Consider the following 26,065-nt stretch of genomic DNA (forward strand, 5'->3'; position numbering starts at 1 on the left):
TAATTAGAGTGGATTAATCCGTCAACAATCTTATATATAGCAACTTAAGACACCTTTTAGTATTTTTAATGAAGATGTTTAGGGTTCAAATTACTACTCTCCGGTTGTAATTATTGGGGCAAACCAAGACTCTAGTTTGCGGCCAAGTTGAGGAAACGGTTACTCACGCACTGTGGGTAGGTCCTTTAGCTCGAAATGTATGGGCACTGGTAAGAGGTAAACTGTAGAAGTGTGGAGTGGCGGCACCGAACTTTCACCTCCTCGCTAGACAGATGGTGGCTAAGCTCATGGGACCTGAACTAGAGCTGTGGGCAATGGTGGCTTGGTCTATATGGAATGCGAGGAACAGGTACCACTTCGAAGCGAAGCAGTCCCAGCCAAGTGATATTCTCCGAGGCGCCACTTCGCTGCTACAGGACTATCATAGGCTACACCGAAGCCTTGCTCGACCCTAAGCACTTGAGTGTGCTATGCTGCTTTGTAATATGTTGGGTTTGTTTTTTCCTATTGAACTCGATGTACTGACAGTAGGGGTGTCCACGGGTCGAGCCGGGTCAGGTTTGTGCCCAACCCGGACTCGACCCGCTCAGGTCGGGTGGGAGAGAATCAGACCTGCAACCGACCGCCGATTACCACGGGTCGAGTCGGATCGGATTCTAAAAAACGATCGATCGGTTCAGTTGAAACCGACGAATGGCGGCGACAAGCGGAGAAGAACGAACCGTCGTCGGATTTGGTTGGAGGAGAGCGAAACCTCACCGATCTGAGCTTACATTGCCAGATCTAAGCCAAAGTTACCGATCTAAGCTTACATGTCACCAATCCGAGCTTAAACGTCACCGATCTAAGCGATTTTTGAGCTTAAACGTCACCGATCTGAGCGATGTTTTGAAAAATATTGCCGGATCTGAGCCAAAAATCGTCGGATCTAAGTAGATCTGAGCAAAATTGTCGCCGGTCTAAGTGAAAGATGGCTAATTGTCGACGGATCTGAACGGAGGAGGCTTTCATCTGAAGTGGTGGTCGGGCGGGTCAGGTGGCTACGGTTTTAGAGGAGAAAACCCACCACTCGACCCGCCAGAATCGGGTTTGGAGGATTGAGACCCGCCGCCGACCGCCAGAGTCATCGGGTTGGGCGGCGAGCGGGTCGGTTCGAGCGGGTTTCTCGGTTTGGTTGGGTAAACGGGTTGCATGGACACCCCTAACTGACAGTAAGTCACCATATACATGCATGCTTTGTAATGCGTTGGGCTTGAGTCCCTTTACTTCAATATATTTCTATCTTTATAGTCAAAAAACTAGTTGGCATTTCTTAGTATTTCTAATGGAGACATTCTAAGTTCAAATTCACCAACTCCTAGACTCTATATAAGATTAACTTGACAAGCACCTTGTTTAACTTCCACGTATCTATATTTTGAGAGCAACATCTTACCATTTAACACAAAATTTGAATAGTATGGAGAAATCAAAATGTTACATGTAATAACTTTAAAAAATGGGATAAAATTTCCATTAATAAAAGATGTAAATTCATTCAAAAATAAAAAATAAGCGTGTCGGACAAAATGGTTATTGTTATTTTTACCCAAAAAAAAAAAAATATATATATATATATATATATCTAATTGAATAACTAAATAAAATAAATAGACATATATCTCTTAGAATAAACTTCAGATAACATCCAAAAAAAAAAAAAAAAAACCCAATAATTGAGCAAAACAACTAGAAGTATGTCCCACGTTTAAAGTAAAATCTAGAATGAACCACCATAATGATCACGGATGACACCACCCACTCTTGATGTACTGGGATTGTCATTTGAACTACCATCCATATTTAACTTAACATGACCAAAGGGGAGGAAGCGTCCAAAAGATCCAAGATGTAATTATTTCAGTCAACCTAGCTTATATTAGTTTTAGCGGCACAATAAATTAGTTGGACCACTTGATAAGGGATTAGAAGAGAGATTGTCTTGTTCAAATTACAAAATGGTTCACATCCATTTCCAAAAAAATAAATAAAATAAAAATTTGTTCACATCTATGGCTATGGTCAAACCATTTTGATGTGATTCCAAATGGTCAATAAAAGGACTTGTGTGTGTATATATATATATATAAAAGCTACAGTGAGATTTCAGTTGTAACACTAGGGTTTCTATTGTTGCCATATATGAAGTTTTTATTTTATTGACTAATTAAGATGATTAGATCATAGGAATCCTTCCTCGATGGGGATGAAAAATATTTTATTGCACCAGCAAAAGCAATCAAAATCAGATTTTTTTTCTATCATTTTTTTTTTCGTCAAACTATAATTTTGGTTGCTATATTATATATTTGTCATAGTTCTAGTTTCGTCCTCATAAATTTATTTGTCTCAATTTAGACTTTAACTTTTAAAATCAAAGCCGTTAAATTATTAATTTGGTTAATTTAGTCTATTAATTTAAATTCTCTAAAAAAAGTCTATTAATTTAAATTCATTGAATATTGAATATTTAATTTTGGAAGTTGAGGAGTACAATTGGAACAATAAATGGTTGAGAGACAAAGTTGAGATTAGAGCATCCACAGCAGTTGTGGCATAATTTATGCCATTTTACCATACCAAAGACCTACTTTATTATTTTACCACATCATTTTACAACATTTCATTTATCAGATATTTTATCATTCAATTATATACATTAAAATAATATTTACTACACATTAAAATAATATATTATTTCCTCCCTATCATCACCATCAACAACAACAACCCACACCCGCAGATCAACCGCCACAGCCCACAACCACCAAAAAAGAGAGAGAGATCGACGAGATCGGAGAGCAATGACGATGACGTCGTGACGATGACGATGGCCCTTCTCGTCTTGGACGTCGGCGATGACGATGGCTCGTGCGCCGTGAGCGGCGAACTCGTCGCCCATGCTGCTTGCGCCTTCGGTGATAATGGCCATCGTCAAACTGATCTTAAATTAAAGGGAAAAGAGAGAACAGAGGGAATCGGTGGCTGAGAAGAGAGGGAACTGGTGAAAGAGAACAGAGGTGAGAGAGAAGAGAAAAGAATAAAGTGAAGAGAGAGGAGAGAGAAAAGAGAATAAAAAATGATTAAAACTTATACCATTCTGATTCCGTACCATTGCAAATTTGCAACGGTACTGTAGCATGTTGCAAAAAATATGGCATTTAGAACATCTGATAAATGGGATCAAATGGTGTTTGGTGTGGGATATGTGCCAAATATTTAGCATTTGGCACATATCCCACATCTGCTGTAGGTGCTCTAGGAACATAATTGAAATTTCCCATGGATCAAAAGTGTAGGTTTTTTTTTTTTTTTTAATCATTCATACCTAGCAAATTTTAAATAAGCTACTCTATCGCTTTAGTTATGACTTATGAACCAATGATTAAGGTCAGAATATGATCTCTCCATTTTAAGTTATTTTATTTTATTTTATTTTTTTGGTATCTAAACAATAAACCTAGTACCACATAATTTTAAATGATGTAATATAAAATACACTTTAAATAGTTAAGATTTAATGATTTAATTTCAATCATCAAACAAAGAAGATTATTTTTTTGTATTGTCCTCACATTTTAAGTTTTAACCCCACCCTCGAAAACAACTAACCAAGTAAATGGGGTAAAGTCTTTATATTAGGGATTGTTCTACAGTTCCATGGTTAGCCTTTGCTAACTAGCCCCACGAGAAAATCCATACGAAATTGCCTACCATTGGTCCACTACACAATAGTTAGCTTATAATCAAATGTCAAACAAATACTTAATGTACGTACCTTCTTTATTGAGTAAGTACATTTTTCTATTTTAAATTCTACGGTGATTTGTAATTATTTTTAAATCGATTTTTTTTTTTTTGAGAAGATTTTTAACTTGAATTTGAGCAATTGGTAGATTATGCAGTTGAAAATAATGTTCCAAACTCTTGAAGTCATTTTTTTATTATTTAATTTCCATTGTACTTAACTTTAAAATTTACATACATATAGTCTCAACCAAAAAAAGAAAAAGAAAAGGAAAAACGATACCTATGGTATTTTGATACGGGTTAGGTTTGTGGCCAGTTCAACTGAACACACTAAGATACAGATATGTGTTCAAAATTGGATATGTATGGCCAGTTCCACTGAACACACTAAGATACAGACATGTGTCCAAAACTGGACACATGTCCATATCTTAGTATGTCTAATGAAACTGCCCACAAGCCTCACTCTTTTGATACATTCTCATAATTCTCAAATCTCATCCTTATTTTTTCTTTTTCTTTTTTCCTTTGATTGCGTTATTTTCATATGAAAATAATTTGTAATTTAAAGTTGAAATTTTATTTTTGTGAGGTAAATAAAGTAATAAACTATTGAGGATATCTGAGTCATCTGACCCCGAACATACCCTTCCATTAAGGGAGGAAAATGTCGGTTGGCGCAAATGACATTTGCGGAAAAAATGCAATTAATCCTAAGTTTTTACTAACATCAATATATTTACTAAAGGTAAACCATTGTTCACATTAGATTTTTTTTTTTTTTTTTTTTTAAAAAAAAGCAACTTGGCTTTTCTTCAAACCTCCATACATCAATCTGATCTGATGCTACAAGAACAACTTTTAATAATTTGGTCAGAAAGAGGATTATACTAATAGAACATTAATTTACTACTAAAAATTTGGACCCTAGTTCCACTTGGCAATTTATTTACACTACAAATGGCACAATTTAAGGAGACAGTAGTAGAATTATCTTGGTAAACAAAGTCACTCAATTGGGAGGGTCAATTTCATCCTACTTGGCGCCAACACTAATACCACCTAATTTGACGTGTGATTTAATTTCATTTCAATGCTGAGACTCAGAGGTTTTGCCAAAGTGCCTCAGTCAATATATTCAATAGAAACCAGTCATGTTTCTACATTTGCTATAAGAAAATTATTGTATGACAATATCATCTAGTTTGACATGGAAATGACATTTGGCACAAAGAAAGGGACTTCCACTCGTTTTATGGGCATGATGATAGTAATTAAAATTTATTTAATCCTGGAGAAGAATACATCAGAAATAGTCCCTAATATCCATCTTCCAATGGTGTGTTGCCATGAGGAATCGAGGACAATTTTAGAACCGTGCCACCTACTTCTTCAAAAATATAATTGATGTGGTTGAAAGGAGTGTGGGTAAAGAAAGTGATTGAATAGAAAAGCCATGTCTATTGAAGAAAATGGAGATTAGAGAAGTGACATATGTATATTGAAGAAAATGGAGTTTTGTGAAGTGACGTGTGTGTGTGTGTGAGAGAGAGAGAGAGAGAGAGAGACTTTTTGAGTTCCTTGTGCAAGAGGTCATGACTCTAGTAACTTTTGAGCCATTTTCAATGAAACACACGGACTATTGTGAGATGATTGTGTCTACCCACTACACAAAGCATCTTTGTAAGGATTAAGAACAAAATTGATGCTTTTCAAGGCATATCATATGAGAACACTTTATAAAGTTCTTTAAGAAATTTAGGGTAGGACAGATGCCCCATTACCATAAATATTCCCGTGAGTATCATGGCACCACTAGACTAACTCTTTCTTTTTCTTTTTTTTTCTTTTTTCTTTTTTTTTTTTTTTTTTTTTTTTTTTTTTTTTTTTTTTTTTTTTTTTTTTTTTTTTTTTTTTTTTTTTTTTTTACGATTATTGTGTTGGAGAAATGGTTAGAACTATAGGAAAATTTCTTTAATTTATTATTAATTATAGTTATTCATTCTAAATTTGATGATTCTTGGAAATTATTTTAGATGATAGAAATGAATTTCAGTTAGCTCAATTGGTAAAGTTTTTTATGGTTGAATAAGAGATCTAGGGTTCAATCTTTGCCTACACCAAAAACCGATTGGCGTGTTGGTCTGATGATAAAGAATTATCATTAGAAGTGAACGTCATAAATTGAAACTCTCTAAAAAAAATTTAAGTGGTAGAATAAATATTACAACCATGATTGTAAAAATCGCGATATGGATCGTAGGATCGCACGATTTTACGATCTCACCTCACCAAAACGTTTAGGATTACATTAGGATAGTAAAAATGGTAAGATCGTATGGGATCCTACTGATACGATCCTACCAAAAACAAAAAATTTTGATTTTGTTTTTTATGAGATAAATTTTTTGTTTTGATGAAACTTTAAGGGTTTTTATTTTTTCATGTTGTGATGGTATGACTTTTTATTTTATTTTTATAAAATTATGTTAACCTAAGCAAATGTTTTCTACTTTCTAGTTCACTTGTAATCAAAATAAATGAATGCTTCATCATTTCTAAATGAAGAATTTGATATTAGCTTTGCTGCCTTTTAAGCTATAATGTTGTTAAATTTGTTTAATCAATATTTGTGTTCTAATATTACTAAAATATTTTTTTTATATATAATTTTATCAGTTATGCTTGTATTTGTATATTGATTGATTGATTTTTTTTTTAGCATACTCTTTAATTGTTGCTGAGTGGTATAACTTGAATAGTTGAGTATGAAATTGTATCTTGATGTCTTTCGTAGCTCTAGTATACAAATATATAATGTCTACATAGATGATAAAATTGATGATGATGATTAGGAATTTAGGACGGTGGTTATAAGAACTTTAGAATGAGAATAATTAAATGTTCACTTCACCTTAATATTCGTCTTGCTTTTGGATTTTATATTGTATTTTGGATTTCAAATTTGGAACTTAAAATTTGGAAAATATTTTCCATATATTTTGATAAATATTTTGGTATTTGATTGCTAATTAAACATTTATTAAACTTTTTAGATACATTGGGTCAAAATTTAAATATATTTATTTCGTTAGTATAGACTTAGCAATATATGACATGCAAATTAAATCATATGATGCAAATCTTAGTTTTTTTATGGATAGATTTATGTAGGGTCACGTTTTGCAGCCCAAGCCCAAGATGTATGGGATCTTGGACCAATGAGCCCGGTACAATAAATTTGTAGAGAGTGGGACGAAGAGCTAGATTTTAGTGCATGGGCAACAGCTAACATGGCATTTATCACGGTGAAGCCAGGATGAACTGGGTTTGTCATAGAGGGTTGGTCATCGGCATGGCCCGAGGGGCTTTTTCTGGAGTCTCTTGAGTGATAGGGGTTCTAGCCCCCCCCCCCCTCCCCTTTCTGCTTCCCATCACCCTCTTTTATAGTAGTTTCCTTCCTCCTGAATTGGGTTCCTAGTACTGATACTTGTCCCATCAGCTTTTCCCCCAAGTTGTTGGGAGTGGTTGTAAATGCAGAAAAACATGGCTATGTCAGGTACAAGACCCTGAATGCAATAATGGTAGCGGAGTGGTTGTATAGGCAGAAAAGTATGGCTATGTCAGGTGCAAGGCACAAAATGCAATAGTGACAGCTTTTCCCTTAGACATTTCTATTTTCCCCGTTGTCCTTTTCTGTTTTAGTACTTTTCTTGTTCCATGGAGTGACCCAGAGTGCCTCTCTCAGTGATAAGTCGTTCCCTTTGTCCTCGACCATATATGACCGAGGAGATGGCCGAGAAGTGGTTCTTCCCATGGCCGAGGAGGTGTTATTCCTCGGACTGGGCCCTTGGCCCAATGTAGATATTGACATGGGCCTCTCGGTCTTTTACTCCCCACAATTTATAATTTACGTGATTATTCAACATACAAAGTCATTATTAATGTGTTCTTTGCTTTAAATTTGAAAATATGTAGGATCTTACGATTCACGATCCGATTCTACAATCTATGGTCCGACCTACCTTCAACGATCCTACGTAAATTCCCAATTTTGACAACCTTGATTACAACTCACAATTTTTTTAATGCACAAATAGTTATCTGTGCGGATGTGTCTGGTTTCTTATGCATATTGGCTATTTTGAAAATTTTTCGTTTACTTTTCTTTTTGACACATGCATTGTCATATGCCCATGTCCAAAGAACTCCAAGTTTGTACACTTCTCATAGCATTTTTCCAATCAAAGAACTTTTTTGCCCTACTTAACCTCTCAAAAAATTTCTCGGATGCAATCACCAACGATGAGTTACTTTATGGCTAAGTCTTGGAATCAACCTATTGAATTTGAACCACCATTTTTTTGAAGAAAAAAAAATGTAATGAGTGAAGAATGGAAAGGAATAGAAGAGAGGATATGATAGGATTGTCTAAGCTGACCAATAGGATTAGGAAGTATGTCATACCATATATGGGTCAAAATTTAACACTTCAATAACTTGGGACGTGGAAACCAAATGAAGAATAATCTACACCTCACACTCTCTCAACAAAAAAAAAATACATCTCACATATCCACACTTTAGATGGCCATCAATTCAGCCCGTATGATTTGTGTATAGAAAAAGTTAATAGATATTCTAAAAACATTTGTTAGTAAATTATTTCAGGAAATTTTGTATGAGAAGGAAAAGAAATTTTCAATTAATATTTTGACATTTTTTTTTAAAATTTCTTATAAAAGTAGTACAAAATCTTTCTTAAAATGATTCATTAATAAATACCCTAAGAGCACTCGGGAAGTAAACCCGCATAAATATAAAGTTCCAAATTCCTACTCATCTCCACGCCATACCAAAAGGTAGTAATATCTGTTGAGTAATGAGTAGGCTTTATGGATGGCAATTGATCTTGATAGTAAGAGGTTTTCAAGTAATTGAAAAGTGATTAACTTTTTGAACTCCTTGTAGTTACAGTTTTCAAATCTTGCTGAGGTGTTTCATTATACAAATACCCAGATGTGGTTCCTGCTAAGAAAACAAAAAACAGAAAAAGACAACTAAAAAGAAACCCTAGGTTTAGACTTTAGAGTTACTATTTAAGACTTTTTTAGTAGAGTGCGTAGAACCATAGACCCATAATAACGCATGGTTAGTGGATTTAGCCCCAAAAAAGAGTTTATGAGATTTAATCTGTTAAATAAATCTACGATAATGATTTTATTAATTGAACCAATTAACAATCACGTGATTCTCAAAAAATAATAATATTAATAATAATAACAATCACGTTTTTCTGTTTTACATGAGAATTTTCCCAATGAAACCAACTTTGGATCCAACGATCGACGGTCACAAAAATTGTCATTCCCAATGCAACATAAAAATAAATAAATAAAAATAATAAACAAGGCTTTTGCTAATGAGGCTAACAATTATTACAATTTAAAACACAATAAATGAATCTTACACAACACAATGTGGTGATTAATGATAGAATGGTAAACCTTTTCCTTATCCCAAACGGTAATAAAAACAATAATTGGCAATATTTACGGTGCAATATGGAGTAATAATAAAAGGGAAATGTAAAATTGCTTAAGGTGAATAAAAAGAAGAAGAAGAAGTGTCATGGCGAGAGAAACTTATTCTTATGACATCCAGGGATTAATATTAATATTTTTCAAGTGAAATTGAGGTTAAATTATGGGTCAAAATAGGAGCATCGAGAATCTCTCATTCACTATTTTCATCAATGTCCTCCAAACATTTGTTCTTTTATGGTCATATTTATCTACTATATTCAATTAACAGGGTATTTGTATTTTTTTTTTAAATTAAAATAGAAAAAGAAATAAAAAGACGACAAAAAATTTTATTGTCTATCCATTAAAACGTTACAAGATCAATAGTTTTATTTATTCATTTTGTTATTATATAAGAAAGTGGTTTGTGATTGATATAATTTAAGACTTTCAAAGTCATAACAATATATATATATATATATATATATAAATAAATTTATTGAATCCATCGCCGAGCATTCCCAAATAGACGTTACAATATCAGTAGTAAAGAGTTTACCTTATGTTCAGCACCCCAAATACGCTAAACATGACACAAACACGACGCAAATTCAAAATAACCAGAGTGTGCCAATTTGGCAATTTTTACTTTTTAGTGAACAATCCTCCATTTGGTACCCTCCAATATTTTCTTCTCTACAGACCAAAAGTGGGGCCCAAAAGATGGTGGAGCCAGAGGTTAAGTATACGTTAACCAAAAAAAAAAAGCCGAAAAGACAAGGCCCTTTAGGGCCCACAATTTGGCATTGGGATTGTAATTATGTATATCTTTATTTGATCTCTTTTTGAGTGGTGGGGTTAATATAAAAAGTGGGTCCCTTTTACATAAACATTTTTTTAAGTGGACCCCTACGTAATTAACGGGAAAGGTGTAAAAGGGATGAAAAATTATTGTGTATTCTCATAGTAGAATAAATGCATATTTTTTTCCTCATAAATTTAATTAGTAAGACCTATCATTCATATGAGAAGAAAAAATACATATTTATAATATTATGAAAGTATACAATAATTTTCCAACAGATTGTGTAGTGTACGTCTCTCTCTCTCTCTCTCTCTCTCTCTCTCTCTCTCTCAGGTCCGTGGAGCAATACAGTGGGTCCCCATTTCAGTTTTCACCATTTTTTTAATAATCTTTTGTTGTGGGCCCTACCACCTTTACTAAGAGCCTAAGCGACAAGCAATATATCAAGCAAGCAAGCCCCCAAATTTTGCTTGACCTATTGGGCCCTCAATTCAAACCCCATTAAAATGTAAAAGAAACCCAAAATAAAATAAAAAGTTTACCTTTAAATGAAACCCAAAATAAAATAAAATAAAAAGTTTGCCTTCTGATTACTTGTCAATTAATAAAATTATTCACTTGCATTTTAAGTACATGATCTTATCCAAAAAAAAAAAAAAAAAATTAGATGATTTTTTAATGAATTATATAAATTATTTTAAATAATATATATAGATGATTTTATGAATTGTTATTGAATGAGTTAAATGAATTAAAAGAGATTATTTCAAATCAGTTGGGAAGAAAACTTTGTTAAAAAAAATATGAAAATTGGTTCACTTTGAAGTTTTCTTCTCATAACGTGTGCTTATCTAACACTATTAAAAAAATTTATTGTTAGATTTATATTTTCTGTCTAGCATTTGTATAATATCAAGATTATCTTAACATATTTATTATGTTGTTTATAAATGTTCATATTTTATTTATTTTTTGTATTCTAAAATTTTATATTAAAACATGAGTTGAATGAGTTTTATATAGTAAATAGCATTTGATTACTAAAAAGTATGACATATCGGATAATCATGAACCATGAAGAGAACGTGTGATCCAATAATGAAATTTTATTTATTTAATTTTAAAAAAAAAAATTACTAAGCACCTTAACAAAGAATTACACACCTATTAATATTTTTTCATTAGATTACATTATCTTCATAATATGCTTACTGTGGGTATCCAAGGACCGAGGAGGAAGCTGAAGGGTCTCAGCATTGGCCCGAAGACCGAGGAGGAAGTCGAAAGGTCGTAGCATTGACGTGGTAATACTACAAGCCACGGGCCTAAAGGGAGAAGCCACCCGAGGAGGAGAAGAAATGAGTCCTGATATTCTATGGTATTCTAAGTGGAAGTTAGAATTTGAAGAGAGTGGAAGCCAGTAGGCAGTAGGGAAGCTTTTGGCCTGATGTAGCCTGTTGCATCCACATTAAATGGTAGACAACAGTTTTATCAGCCGCATTAATGAGAAAGTGACCTGAACAGTATAAGTTAGATGTGAAAGGTAAGAAGTGTCAAAAGAGTAGGAAGGTAAGGTAGAAATGGATGGTGAAGATGTGATGAAGGGAAAAGTACATAAGGAAAGGAGGGAGCATTGGAAAGAGGGATCGAAAGAGAGAGAGAGAGAGAGAGAGAGAGAGAGAGAGAGAGAGAGAGAGAGAGAGAGAGAGAGAGAAAAGAAACATAAGAAAAAACTCTTGGAGAAGAAAGTGAACATGACCACCTTTATGCAAATCCAGTCTCCCCGGGAACACCTGTATAGAACCTCATACTCATTTGTTGCTGAAAAAAAAAGGAGATTCTCCCTTGTACTTGTCCTTGGGCAAAACCCGTTGTTGTTGTTCTTTCCCATCTCTTACAAAATTTATTGGTTTGGCCAGGTTTAAAAGGTACAACCCATTATTCTAAGTGGGCTTGGGCCACAAATTTTTGTTTCCTTACACTTACATTTCAAGTTTTATATTTAAAATTTTAAATGTTAAACAAAATAAAGAGTTTATGGATTGAGTAAAAAATGACACCCAATTGACATAAAATTTAACATACATTTTAAATGTAAATAAAACTGTAGGATCACGTTTTGCAGCCCAAGTCCAAGATGTATAGGATCTTGGACCTATGAGTCCGGTACAATAAATTTGTAGAGAATGGGTCGAAGAACTAGGCCTTAGTGCATGGGTAACAGTTAATATGATGTTCATGACAGTCAAGCAAAGATGAACTGAGTTTATCAAGGAAGTTTGGTCCTCGGCACAATCCAAGGAGCTTTTTCTAGTACACGTTTAGTGGTAGGGGTTCCAGAGTCCCCTTCATTGCCTCCCTTCACCCCCCCTTTTATATTAGTTCCCTTCCTCTCGATTTAGATTCATAATGCTGGTACATGTCCCATTAGCCCCTCTCCAAAGTTGTTGGGAGTGGTTGTAAAGGCAAAAAAGCATGGCCCTGTCAGGTACAGAGCACTAAATGCAATAATGGCAGCTTTCCCTTAGATATTTCTATTCTTTCCGTTGTCCTTTTCTGTCTTAGTACTTTTCCTATTCCATGAAATGACCCAGAGTGCCACTCTCAGTGATAGGCCGTTCCCTTTGTCCTCGGCCAAGTGTGGCCGATGAGGGGTTCTTCCCATGGCCGAGGAGGGATTCTCTTTTGGACTGGGCCCTTGGCCCAACGTGTATATTGGTGTGGGCTCCCCGGTTTGTTACCCCCACAAAAACATATAATATAATAATTTGATTTTAAAAATATTTATACAATTAAATGTTATGAGTTGTGTAAGCATTAGCTAAGAGTTTTCATTTATTTTATGTGGAAATATCAAATATAATACTTTGAGGTTTCAAATGCCTGGAAGCAGCATAAAGTATAAACCATGATGTGATTATAGATTATTCATGCACGCAAATGGAAGACGCACATATATTATGAAGAAAAGAAACATTATTTATTCCAAAGAAAAGATAGTGATTCCAATCTAAAAAGGAAAAGAAAAGATAGTGACAATAGATTAGTGCTATATATTTGTGTCATGTAGAATTTTTTTTTTTTTTTTTTTTTTTTTTTTTTTGTTTGTTCCACCTCACTAGATCATAATCATTTTTTTTTTTTAATGAGAAGTATAAAAACAAGTGAATAAATCTTTCTTCTTTAAAAAAGGCAGACTAAATTAAAGTTGTGCTGTATATTGTAAACGCAAAGATATATTGACTAATTCATTTACTCCATCGCAGAAAAAAAAATTATATATAATATATATATATATGTGGGGCCTAATAGTTTATGGCCTTGGCCCATTTATTCATTGGGGCCCAAAGGCCCAAGCCGAGGAAGGTTATAGTCCAGGCTCGGTAATACAAGTACAAAATAGTCTTGGGACATAGCTGATGACGATTCGGTCCTCGGCATGTCCGAGGTCTCATTGGAAGGAAGGGAAAAAACGGTATAGGAGCAGCTTGGGAAAAATCTAAAATATCTAGGTCAATAAAGAAGGATACGCTGGAAAGAATAACGACCAGGGAAAGCTGCCCTTACTACCATTCAATATTCTGCACCTGACAGAGCCATACTCTCCAGCTTTTACAACCACCCCCAACCACTCTGGATATGGGCTGATGGGACAAGTATCAGTCTTGAAAAATTCGACCCTACACGTGGACGAAAGATAAGGAACATATGCTAGTATAAAAAGAAAAGTAAGCAATCCAGAGCAGGGGCTGGGAAAAATGGCCAAAAACCAGAGCCTCCCAGTCCGCCTCCAGGAGAAAAACTCCTAGGGCGAATACGATTTAATTACGTATGCCCACCACGAAAAACCACCGTCTTGTGACTAAGGTCTAGCCTTTCAAACCCATGCTCTATAAATGACATTGTTTGGGCCTTTTTACGTACGAACCCAACGCTGTTACGGGTCGTTACAAATCGCGTCCTTACAATTGGCGCCGTCTGTGGGGAGGCTTGTGTGTTGGTATAGGCGGTAGGTTGAGACAGTTCCCTTGTCATTTCTAACAGCCGGTTGTAGTATTCTAGCGTAAAGTTCCACTAGGGGGTTATGTTTCTTTACTAGGGGTTGCGCTTCGTAACGTCAGCAACACGGATGGTTCTAGGGGCTTGGCCGAGGAGCGAATTCCCCTAAAACCAAGGTTTCATGCCATAGTCGAGGGGTTAATTCCCCCAACTACTTATAAATATATAGTTTTGGACAGAACCAAGGTATTGCATGGTCCTCGGACTCAAACTTATGAGGAAACCAACTAGTTAAAAATCAAGTTTTGGACAGAACCAAGGTATTGCATGGTCCTTGGACTCAAACCTATGGGGAAACCAACTACTTAAAAATCAAGTTTTGGACAGAACCAAGGTATTGCATGGTCCTCGGACTCAAACCTATGGGGAAACCAACTACTTATAAAAATCAAGTTTTGGACAGAACCAAGGTATTGCATGGTCCTCAAACCTATTACTTATAAAAATCAAGTTTTGGACAGAACCAAGGTATTGCATGGTCCTCGGACTCAAACCTATGGGGAAACCAACTACTTATAAACATCAAGTTTTGGACAGAACCAATGTATTGCATGGTCCTCGGACTTAAACCTATGGGGAAACCAACTACTTATAAAAATCAAGTTTTGGACAGAACCAAGGTATTGCATGGTTCTCGGACTCAAACCTATGGGGAAACCAACTACTTAAAAATCAAGTTTTGGACAGAACCAAGGTATTGCATGGTCCTCGGACTCAAACCTATGGGGAAACCAACTACTTAAATATCAAGTTTTGGACAGAACCAAGGTATTGCATGGTCCTCGGACTCAAACCTATGGGGAAACCAACTACTTAAAAATCAAGTTTTGGACAGAACCAAGGTATTGCATTGTCCTCGGACTCAAACTTATGGAAAAGGTCAGCTACTTAATAAGAATTCTAAGTTGCTCAATCCTCGGATCAAGTACTAGAAGAGGTTAAAGCTATGAAAGTTATTTGGAAGATGGTGAAACGCCTTATTGCTCGGCAACCTGTAGGGGCTGTTCATCTTTGTGTTATATGTCGGATGATTACCTCCCACACCTCACCGAGCATTCAGCTGTCATCTCGGCTATTTTGGGGTAAGTATTGTTTTCTCAGGGCAGCATTATTGTGCCAAACAACTCTATTAAGTTCATAATAATATGTTTTCCTTAGCAAGGGTTTTGACCCTAAGTGTCATTTGTTCAAGTTGGCATTATTGTGCCGAACAGCTCTCCTGAGTTCATAATAGTATCTTTTATTTTGGTAAGGGATTTTGGCACTAAGTATCGCTTTCTCAGGTCGGCATTATTGTGCCGAACAATTTTATTAAGTTCATTATAAATATCATTTTCTCAGTAAAGGTTTCTGCCCTAAGTGCCATTTATTTAAGACGGCATTATTACGCCAGATAGTTCCAATAAGCACAGAGCAAGATCTTTTTATTAACTGGGATTTCGGTCCCAAGCATCGTTCATAGTATAAAAAAAAAAATTATAGGATAGTACGTCTATTCACGGCATAACTATTTCGAAAGAAGAGATAGAATGTACGAAATCAAGAAATGACGACCTTTATTAATGTAAAGAGGTGTTACAGCGTACAATGAAAGGCTTAAACAAAGCCTATATAGAAAATGAGTTACAAAAACAATAAATAAAAAAACAACAAACGAAAATCTTGTTAAGCTCAGCTCCTAAGTCTTTCCAAACTCTGCCCCAATGGCACCCATATTGAGAGGAGGACCTTCCTTGGCGGGAGAGGTGAAGAAGAGCAAGAAGGAAAAGCACCAGGATGGATCTGGTAGTGGAAAGAAGAAGAAAGAGAGTCAAAAGGAAGCACCAGTGAAGGAAGAGAGGAAGAAGTAGGGATACTTTGTCCCTGCATCAGTCCTGACTCCTAACACGTTGGTGCCATGTTAGCTATGCTCATAAGAGAGTGGCTGGTACTGATAATGGGTGATCCCAGCTCAGCCGCACCAAAAGTTTGACGCAACGAGCCCCTGCTTCGGATTTTGACTGAAAGGAGGATGAGAGATATCTTGAGTCTCTCCCATCCCTGCCCTGACCGAGCCATTTTAAGTTTCGCAAGAACGTAACATTTCTGGGAAGGGTATTGTCTCTTCATTCCCACTCTTATCTTGGACTTATCACGATTTAAGGTGTAAGCAAGCGGATAAGGGAAACTCTGGGGGAGGCTAAAGATTTTCAGACTTCAAAAGGATTAAAAGGGTCTCTGTACAAGAGAAATAACCTCTTGCTTTTCTTCTTATATGAAAGGCAAAACGGAGGGTATTTAATCCGTCCAGATTTCCAAGAAAATTTGTAATCGAGAAAATACCCGTTTCACTTCCCCACACCGTCAATAACCGTCGAATTAAAATGGTCTCGTAAAGGGAAATCATTAAAGGCGCGTTTTGGATAATCAAACGGCAGGAACGCATTGTGGATGAATTCAGAGGAATGTCTCGTGGCCCGGTATGTTTCCTGGGTAGATGAAGAGACACCAATATTAATGAAGGACAGAGTTAAACGAGCCGTAATAAAGGTTTGGCATTACCAAAACCCTCCTCTCCAACTAAGAGGTCGGACAGAGGATTTTGAGGGGCTATTGTGGGGGCCCAATAGTTTATGGCCTTGGCCCATTTATTCATTGGGGCCCAAAGGCCCGAGCCGAGAAAGGTTATAGTTCAGACTCGGTAATACAAGTACAAAATAGTCTTGGGATACAGCCGAGGACGATTCGGTCCTCGGCATGTCCGAGGTCTCATTGGAAGGAAGGGCAAAAACGGTATAGGAGCAGCTTGGGAAAAATCTAAAATATCTAGGTCAATAAAGAAGGATACGCTGGAAAGAATAACGACCAGGGAAAGCTGCCCTTACTGCCATTCAATACTCTGCACCTGACAGAGCCATACTCTCCAGTTTTTACAACCACCCCCAACCACTCTGGATATGGGCTGATGGGACAAGTATCAGTCTTGGAAAAGTCGACCCTACACGTGGACGAAAGATAAGGAACACATGCTAGTATAAAAAGAAAAGTAAGCAATCCAGAGCAGGGGCTGGGAAAAATGGCCAAAAACTAGAGTCTCCCAGCCCGCCTTCAGGAGAAAAACTCCTAGGGCGAACACGATTTAATTACGTATGCCCACCACGAAAAACCACCGTCTTATGACTAAGGCCTAGCCTTTCAAACCCACGCTCTATAAATGACATTGTTTGGACCTTTTTACGTACGAACCCAACGCTGTTACGGGTCGTTACAAATCGCGTCCTTACAATATATATATAAATTTACTAAGTTCTCCATTAGGATTCTCCAGAATTCTTAAAATAATTCTACTAAAAAATTCTTTAAAACTTATCCATTCATTTTAAAATTAATAAACCACATCATTAAATTTTAAACAAACATTAACTATCATAATTTTGGTATTTATTTATATTATTGATGATGTGGCAAAATTCAATTTATATATTTTAAAATAAATTGATAAAATTTAAAAAGTCAACGGTAGAGTTACCTTAAAAAGAGGCAACTAATCACAAACCCTATATGACAACTTTACTTTGTATATTTGGCTCCCACAAGTCTAATGTCAAAAAAAATTTCACATCATTCTTACAATTGTCACAATTTATGATTGGTGTACATAAAAATTAATGCCAGTAGTGACCTTATATAAAAATAACCTTACATTAATCATAATCTACCACCTCAAGCGCACAATAGCAGTGAAGTCGAAGCTATGGCAGCAGGCCTGGCGCTGTCTTTTGCTGCAGAAATTGGCGTGAAAATGCGGTTTTGGAAGGTGACTCATTGCTGGTGGTGAATGCTTTAACAGATTCCGAGAGCTCCATGTCTCACATAGGACCTTTGATCAATGATGCTAAGTACTACTCCTATTCGTTTGAAAAATTACTGTACTCTCATGTAACGAGAGATTGTAATAGTGTTGCTCATAGTTTGGCCAAACATGCACTTAACATTCAAGACATTTTAGTGTGGATGGAGGAAACTCCACCACAAGTTTTTCATGTACTTCAGGCTGATTTAGCCAGTTTATTTCAATGAATTTACAGATTTCCCCCTAAAAAAAAAAAAAGAATATATTTAAAAAATTTATTGTGCTTATATATAGCATTTAAGGGCCATGATAGATTGCTTATTCTACGGTAGCAATTGTTTTTAAGAGAAAAGGGAGCCACTCATGTACTAGCACGGTGGCTTAATCTGATTTTAGCTTCATTATGATATGCTTATCCAAAAAAAAAATATATTTTTTTTATTCCAGTTCAATTATTTAGAAAGCCAAGCCTGTCTCTAGGTCTAGTCCCTGTTTTTTATCCAAAAAAAAATTTAGGCTCTAATCCCAGTTTCCAAGTAGGCACGATTATTTGTTTCCTTAATCCTTGCCAATGACTGGCCTAGCCATGTGCTTTCATCTAAACCCCAATCCTCATCCAAATCTTTTTCTTTTCCAAAAGAGACTAAGGCTGTGTTTGGTTGCCGTAAAACGTTTTCTGGAAAATACATATTTTCCGGAAATGCTAATTTCCGGAAAAGGAAAATATTTTTGTGTGTTTGGTTGTATTTCAAAAAATTTTCCGGAAAATATTTTCTAGTGTTTGGAAAAGAAGAAGGAAAACACAAACCCAGAAAACACACAAGCCACAACCCAGAAAATACATCAAATCCGGCGAAACGCTCGTCCGACGAGCGTCCGACGAGCGGCGCTCGTCGATCGACGATCGCGATCGATCGACGAGCGCGATCGACGAACGATCGCGATCGATCGACGAGCGCGATCGACGAACGATCGCGATCGTCGATCGACAATCGCGATCGACGAACGCGCTCGTCGATCGCTCTCGTCGATCGACGAGGGACGAGCGCGCTCGTCGATCGCGATCGTCGATCGACGAGAGACGAGCGCGCTCGTCTGTGCTCGTCGATCGCGATCGTCGCTCGATCGACGATCGCGATCGTGCACCGCGCCGCTCGTCGGCGCGGTGCGATCGTCGGACGAGCGATCGCGCCGCTCGTCGGCGCGATCGTCCCTCTCTCTCTCTGATCTGGGCTCTCACTGAACTGGGCTCTCTCTTTTCTCTCTCTCTCTCTCTCTCTCTCTCTTTTTCCGGAAGTCATTTGAAGTGAAAACAAAGACAGAATTCATTTTCCGTGGTCAAGGCTGAAAATTTCGGTCAACAGGAATTCAATTTCCGGAAAATAACGTTTTCCGTCACAGCCAAACGCTCCATTTTTCGGAAATTGATTTCCGGAATTCGTTTGAAGTCGAATCAAACGCAGCCTAAGTAGAAAATTAAAGTATAAGATTTAAAATGTGCATAAAAGATCTAATATAGGAGTACCAACTAATTTTGGACCCAGTAATCAATGCTTCTAGGACATGCAAACGTGGCCTTTATAGAACTTAATTACACTATAAACAAAGAAGCTTTGTTTTGGGTCCCATTATGTACCCTCAAACTCTTTCTTTTGGTACGTATTTGTTGCACACATATGAATCTTTACACCATTTTTTTTAAATGCTGAGATGCATCACTATCAACTTACAAGATGCTTTCTCAAAAAACAAAGAAAAAAAAAAGGAAACTAACTTACAAGATATACACACAATAATGTAGGAGTTTGAGGGTAAACCATCACTTTTATCACCCTTAAAAGTGAATAATGGCCTTGTGCAAACGAGAGTTCAGACAAAACCCTCATAATCATAGACCAACTCAAATACATTTAAAAAATCTCTTATGAAAATAAAGTATTTTCTTTTTTTCAAAAACATCAAAGTAGAATAATATACTACATTACATGCTGCAAAAATGGTATAAATTACATATACTAATATACATTCATTGTGATATATCCTAATACACAAAGGTATCTTATATTTTTATTTATTTAATATTTTAGATGTCTCATTTGAAAACATCGTGAGATATCAAAAGAGTTACAAAACTCTTGACATATAATATTTTATTTTATAACACTTACATCTATTATGATTAGATTCATAAGAAAATTTTATCAACTTTAGCGAAATTGAATGATGTGGCAAATGACCATACCACATACGAAGGAACAAATCCAAGAAAGGACTACCTTCTTCCCCCACACCCCACCCCCCGCCCCCCCCCCCCCCAAAAAAAAAAAAAAAATATATATATATATATATCTATATAGGATGACATTAACCATTTAAGAGCATTCAAATCAAAATATCTAAAAAAATACATGGTAGCTTTTAGTAATTCAAAAAGTCATTTTTTTTAATCTACTTTAACAATTCATTTTACAATATATTCAAAATTAAATATTTTATTTTAGCATACAACACATTAAATAATATAAAACAACACCATAAAATAATATATTCTATACAATAAATACCATAAAAAACTAAAAAGAGAAAAAATAAAAGAGATGTACCGTGCCACAATATATATATATATATATATATATAAATTTTCTTTTAAGTTATATTTAAAAAAAATATATATATATAACACCTTTTGATTTATAGCCCATTTTAGTGTTTTGAGTTATATAATAGCATTTTAGCTATTTTCACATCTTTAATATGAATGCGCAACAATTTAATTGTCAATCTTATAATTACTTGAACAATATAAATTTTAGGGTTGAACTATTCTTTTTATTTTTCAATTATTTCTCCATAAATGATGTTGGCATATAGCAAAAAAAAATTTAACAAGTTTTGTCCTAACAAAAAATTCTTTAGTAATTTTTTTAATATAAAATAAAAAAAAGTGTTTTCTAAGCAATCCCTACAAGTGCGTGCGTCTGCATTTATAGCAGCTCAGTTCACACAACAGTGATAGATTTTAGACAGAGTCGAAGAGAGTCTGGACAAAGTACCATACTTAAAGAAAGAAACACCTCTCGCAAAAAGACAAAACTCGTTGTGTGCAAGACACACACAGAATAAGAAAACTAAAAAATATATATATATATATATATATTTTTTTTAGAATAAGAAAACTAAAAATATATATATATATATATATATAAAACTAAAAAAAATATATATATATATATATATATATTTTTTTTAAGTAATAAAAAATTTGGGAGTTAAGGGCGTGTTGTAAAAACCACTGATTTTCACGCACACCCCTCCTCTTCTTCTCTCTTTAAAAGGTTCACAACCAAACACAACTCATCCCTTTTGAGTTAAAGCCTCTTCTTTTTTTTTCTTTTTCTTTTTTTTTTAGTTCCCTTTTCTCTCTGTGCGTGTTCGTTGTGATTTTGCAAGGGCTGAGACCTGAATAAAGAGGAAGTGACAGAGTGAAATTGATGGCAGTGAGTGTGAAAAACCCACTGACAGAGAAAGCAAAGTTTTGAGGCTTTCAATTTAATTACATGGTGATGATGGGGTTTCTTTTTCATGGGGAGGTGTAAAACAATTTTTATGTCCGTGTCTTTCTGAAACACCTTGAGAGTATAAAAATACACGGTTCTTTTTGTTGTAAATGGCAGTGCTCTTGTTCACTTCTGTCCTTGATCACATGGTTTGCATGCAAATTGCTATGATGGGAATTGTTTTTTGTTAACTTCATGAAGGAACAAGGGGAAGAGGAAGCCCAATCTTTATTTCTTAGTTGTTTTCTTAATGCTAAGCATATGGAGGCTACAGAGATCTAGCAGGCTTTTCAGTTTTTTGATAGAGAGTGAACTTTCTTTTTTTGTTTTTTGTTTTCAAATACTGGGTTTTTTGTCTTTTTTTATGAAGCTAAGTGCATTACAGTAGCGCTTTTCTAGGAAAAAAAATAGAACTTTTTGCTTCTAACCTTTGAGACAGTCACCTGCAGCAACTCATGGTGATTTCTGAGTAAATTTAAATTACGCTTATTTAGTACAGGTGAGCTCTCAGTTATGCTTATGTATCTCTGGTATTGTTCTCTGCATCACTTTAATTTCTTTTTAAATTTATTTTCTTTGGTGTGAAAGACTGAAACTTTATATGTACTTCTTGTTTCATGTTAGGCAGTGAGAAATCAGAATTTTATTATATTTGGCTAAGGAGTATATGAGAATATAGAGTTATGCTGAGAAATAGATCAAGAGCAGTGACCAGCAAGCAATCTTTAATGTCTGATCACAGCTCTCAATCATCACCATCCCAGAAACGCACAAGACCTATTCCATCTTTCTTTGGTTCACCAAGATTCAAAGCTCTAATAGCAAAGGGTCTCTCAGAAACTGAAGCTACGATGAGTCCAACCTCAATTCTTGAAACACCACCATTCTCTCCTTTTGGAAGTCCTTTCTCTTATGAGAGAAACCAGCCTAAATCCCCAAAAGTTGTCTTAGAAAAAAAACACTCATGGGACAAAATGGACTCCAAAGGCATTGGCCTTGCTCTTATAGATACTCTAAATGATGGAAGTATTGAAGAGAATTGTTCTAAACCAAGCAATGGAAAGGTTCTCTTTGGTACAAAGCTTAGAGTTCAAATCCCTCCCCTGCCAGCCTCTACAGTTTCTCCAACTGTTGAGTCTCCAAAATCTCCAGCTGATCTTGGAATCAAGACCAGAAATTCACAAATATCAGCATTTGGTCCTGCCAGTTCTGGCATCCAAACAAAGGAGTCTCCAAGAGTGGTCACAGCTGGTAGTCTCTCTGTGACCGAGATGGAGCTTTCTGAGGATTACACATGTGTGATATCTCATGGGCCAAATCCAAAAACCACTCATATATTTGACAACTGCATTGTGGAGACCTACTGTTCCTTACCAGATGAACCAAACTCTATGTTGGAGAATTTCCTCAGCTTCTGTTACACTTGCAAGAAGAATCTTGAACAGACTAAAGACATTTACATTTACAGGTTTGTTCCATTTCCTCCTATTGAATTGAGAGTACTAGACATAGTAAAAAAGTTTAGTCTTCAACTTTGAAGCTTCTTCCTTGACAACTAGATAGAAATATTATAGGATGCATCATAAGTATTTGATAAGTTTATAGAATTGAACATAGGAATTGAACAATTCTATTGTGTTTAAACTCGTGGCTTTGTTAATATTCTGGTAAATGATCTCATTTTTATTATATTCTAGTACCATGTTGATGCTTTTGGTTAAACTGCAATTTTAGTGTTATGATGATATAGAAGATGGACAAAAATAGAGTTTCACTTAAAATCGTATGCTACACTAAAGTGTTTTCTTTTATATTTCTTGTGAGTTATGACATCAACAAATTCTAGTCCTAATTGTTTGCCTCTAAACATGTAGGGGTGAGAAAGCCTTTTGCAGCCGGAAGTGCCGGTATCAAGAAATGCTGTTAGATGGAGTGGAGAATTCTGAATTTGATGATGCCCATAAAGAATTTTCTTGATAAACAGTCTATCCTTCATTGCTCTCCAAAAGCCTGTATTTTGAGAAAGATATTGTCAATTTTCCCATTCTTGATTATGGTCACATGAGGATTATTGATTTTAGGGACAAAAACTGCTAGATCAGAGTGGGTTTTTTTTTTTTTTTTTTTTTTTTTTTTTTTTTTCTTTCCTTTTTCTTTTCTTTTTTTTGGTCTTTTTTAATTATTGATCATGTTTTTGCTTTTTACCCTCTCCATTGCAGATAGAGATAAGAGAGGATGAGATATTATAGAGTTGATTTTGCTCAAGTGATGGCTAAAAATTTGATTGCTTCTAGGCTTTTCCCACTGTTTTTGACTTGGAGTAGATGATGATGTGTGATTGAAAACTTGGGTTATCTTTTTTTTATTTTTCTCATTAGTCATGATGCACATTATTTTACATGGGGACCAATTATTTCATTCATGAAGATTCTCTTCTCTTGAGTGGCTTATCCTTTCCGCTCATACTCATTTGTCCATCTTGGTTGGGTTCAATATTTGAAGAATTATTATATTGTGATGGTTTCATCTAAAAACTGACTTTTTTAATGGAATAGATCCAAACTTGAGTGTCTTTTCCTTACCAATACTTCATGGCCCAATCAATTGATTATGGTCCTTATTTTTATTTTTATTTTTTTTTCTAAAGTAGTTGTTAAGAATTTTGGTACATATTGCAGAGATGGTCCAAAGTTTCAAATCTAACTAAATTATTCTTCAACAATTTATCTGCCTGCCATTATATCATCAACTCCCTCCCCAGCTCTGTAATATCCAGAAGAGAAGGTAAGCTTTTGAAGAATTTGCCAATGAGTTCCAAGTACAAAAAATAAACAAATAGGCAAATCTCGTTAATAGTGTCAAAAACTAATCTAACGTCTTCTGTTTTAGCCAAGTTTGTTTAGTGGTTTTTACTCTTATCCATTAAAAACTATACTAGGCTTTTAAAAGAGCCGAACTATCTTTGTCGTTCAAATGTTTGCATTGATTAATAATGTCATGGCCAAAGGGAAAAGGTGAATCCGATTGTACATAAACATGCTTTAGTAAATTCCATGATAACTTTTGTGATCATAAGCTGATATTGATTTCTCAAACAAGCTTTTCTGATGTTGATTACTATTTAAACAGATGGATGAGATAGAATCTCGCCCAAGGTAATGCCATCACACTTGTCTTGGCTAATTGGACTTCATAAGCCAATATGTAGTTGATAACATTGGCTCAAGCCTATCCCAAATGCTCTTCATCGCACTAGTTTTTTCTTTGATATGTTACACGTATCCATGAGTCTTGAATCTAATTCTCCGTTACATTATTAAAGGAGGAGGAAGTTAGAATTTATTGACTTTTCTTCATCACTTGGCTAATTGGACTTCAATAGCCAATATGTAGTTCACAATATGGGCTCAAGTCTATCTCAAACCTCTTAATCATAATAATTTTTAATTGATAAGTTACACGTATTCTTGAATCTAACTCATTATTAAAAAAGAAAGAAGTACCATTTGAGTTAGAGTTTATTGAATTTTTTTCAACATAATGAGAGAGAGGAAATAAATTTGTAGATAGAGTTATAATAAGTCAATATATTATATAATAAGCTTAGTTAATAATGTTTTCTTCCCTCCCATTCAACTCTTGGTTGTTTATTTTCTTTTCTTGTCTAACATGAAAACCTAATTTACAAGTTTTCCTCACCTTTCTTCTCTCTTGTAAAGTCAAATGAAAAGAAGAGTCCCTTAAAACTCTAATGTTACAAGATATTTCTGCTGGAGTTCAATATGTAATACAACAAGGGTGGTTTGGGCTTTAAGAAAATTTAGGACTGGAGTAAAGCTTCCATATTGAAGATATGTGGTCCTTATCTACCAAGGTGCCTATGAGTACTATTGAGTAGCAAGGTGAAAAATCACATCTGCTTAAAAGGGGGAGCTTTCATTGTATTATCTGAACCTAATTAGTATTCCTGGGAGTTGAAGACAATGCTGAAGTTGGGAGCTACTCAAGGCCTCTCTTTGAAGAGTCATAATAGAAATTGTTAGGTACATCCTTCTTGTTGGATAATTGACAACTCAATGGTCCCCTTCTTCACACAAAGAGCCAAAAATTATCTATGACCATATTAGTTCAATGAATGATACTGCCATAGAGTGTTAGATAATGAATTCATGATCTTCAGAGCTAAGAAGCATAGACATGGACAGCACACCAGGACACGAGACTCTGAAAAATTAATTAATTGGTTAATCAATATTTATTTATATCTTTATTTATAATTTACAATTTTGGAATATTTTCTATTTATTTTAAGTTTTAAAAATAAATAATAATTATCAAAATCGTTAAAATCATAATCAAAGGATTTCTTAAATAATAAGTTGTATTTTTTTTACTTCCGACACATTGAGAATACATATGCAGAAGTGTCTCCGACATATCCATTATCCAATCCAAATACAATGAATTTTGGAGTGTAATTGTGTAAGTACTTAGGTAG

At 35.2% G+C, this 26,065-nt stretch overlaps 1 protein-coding gene across 2 annotated transcripts; it reads left to right on the top strand.

The window, feature by feature from the left end:
* Positions 1-21,328: 21,328 nt before the first annotated feature.
* LOC115972348 (FCS-Like Zinc finger 8-like) lies at positions 21,329-23,932 on the top strand. Of its 2 annotated transcripts, none has more exons than XM_031092614.1 (4): positions 21,329-22,066; positions 22,196-23,035; positions 23,442-23,670; positions 23,787-23,932. In XM_031092614.1, exons 2-3 carry the CDS (start codon positions 22,251-22,253, stop codon positions 23,542-23,544), a joined length of 888 nt encoding a protein of 295 aa, XP_030948474.1. In that variant the 5' UTR covers positions 21,329-22,066; positions 22,196-22,250; the 3' UTR covers positions 23,545-23,670; positions 23,787-23,932. The 2 variants fall into 2 exon arrangements, with proteins under 2 accessions (XP_030948474.1, XP_030948473.1); XM_031092613.1 differs by having other exon boundaries at positions 21,330-22,066; positions 22,192-23,035.
* Positions 23,933-26,065: the final 2,133 nt, after the last annotated feature.

This window comes from Quercus lobata, chromosome 12 (genome assembly GCF_001633185.2).
Source record: "Quercus lobata isolate SW786 chromosome 12, ValleyOak3.0 Primary Assembly, whole genome shotgun sequence".
NCBI classification, from domain to species: domain Eukaryota; kingdom Viridiplantae; phylum Streptophyta; class Magnoliopsida; order Fagales; family Fagaceae; genus Quercus; species Quercus lobata.

What these genes read in the sequence shown, in the direction of transcription:
- LOC115972348 (XM_031092614.1), top strand. Translation starts at nt 22,251, where the DNA reads ATGCTGAGAAATAGATCAAGAGCAGTGACCAGCAAGCAATCTTTAATG. An exon ending in AAAGACATTTACATTTACAG is followed by an intron (nt 23,036 to 23,441) that starts GTTTGTTCCATT and finishes CTAAACATGTAG; the next exon opens with GGGTGAGAAAGCCTTTTGCA.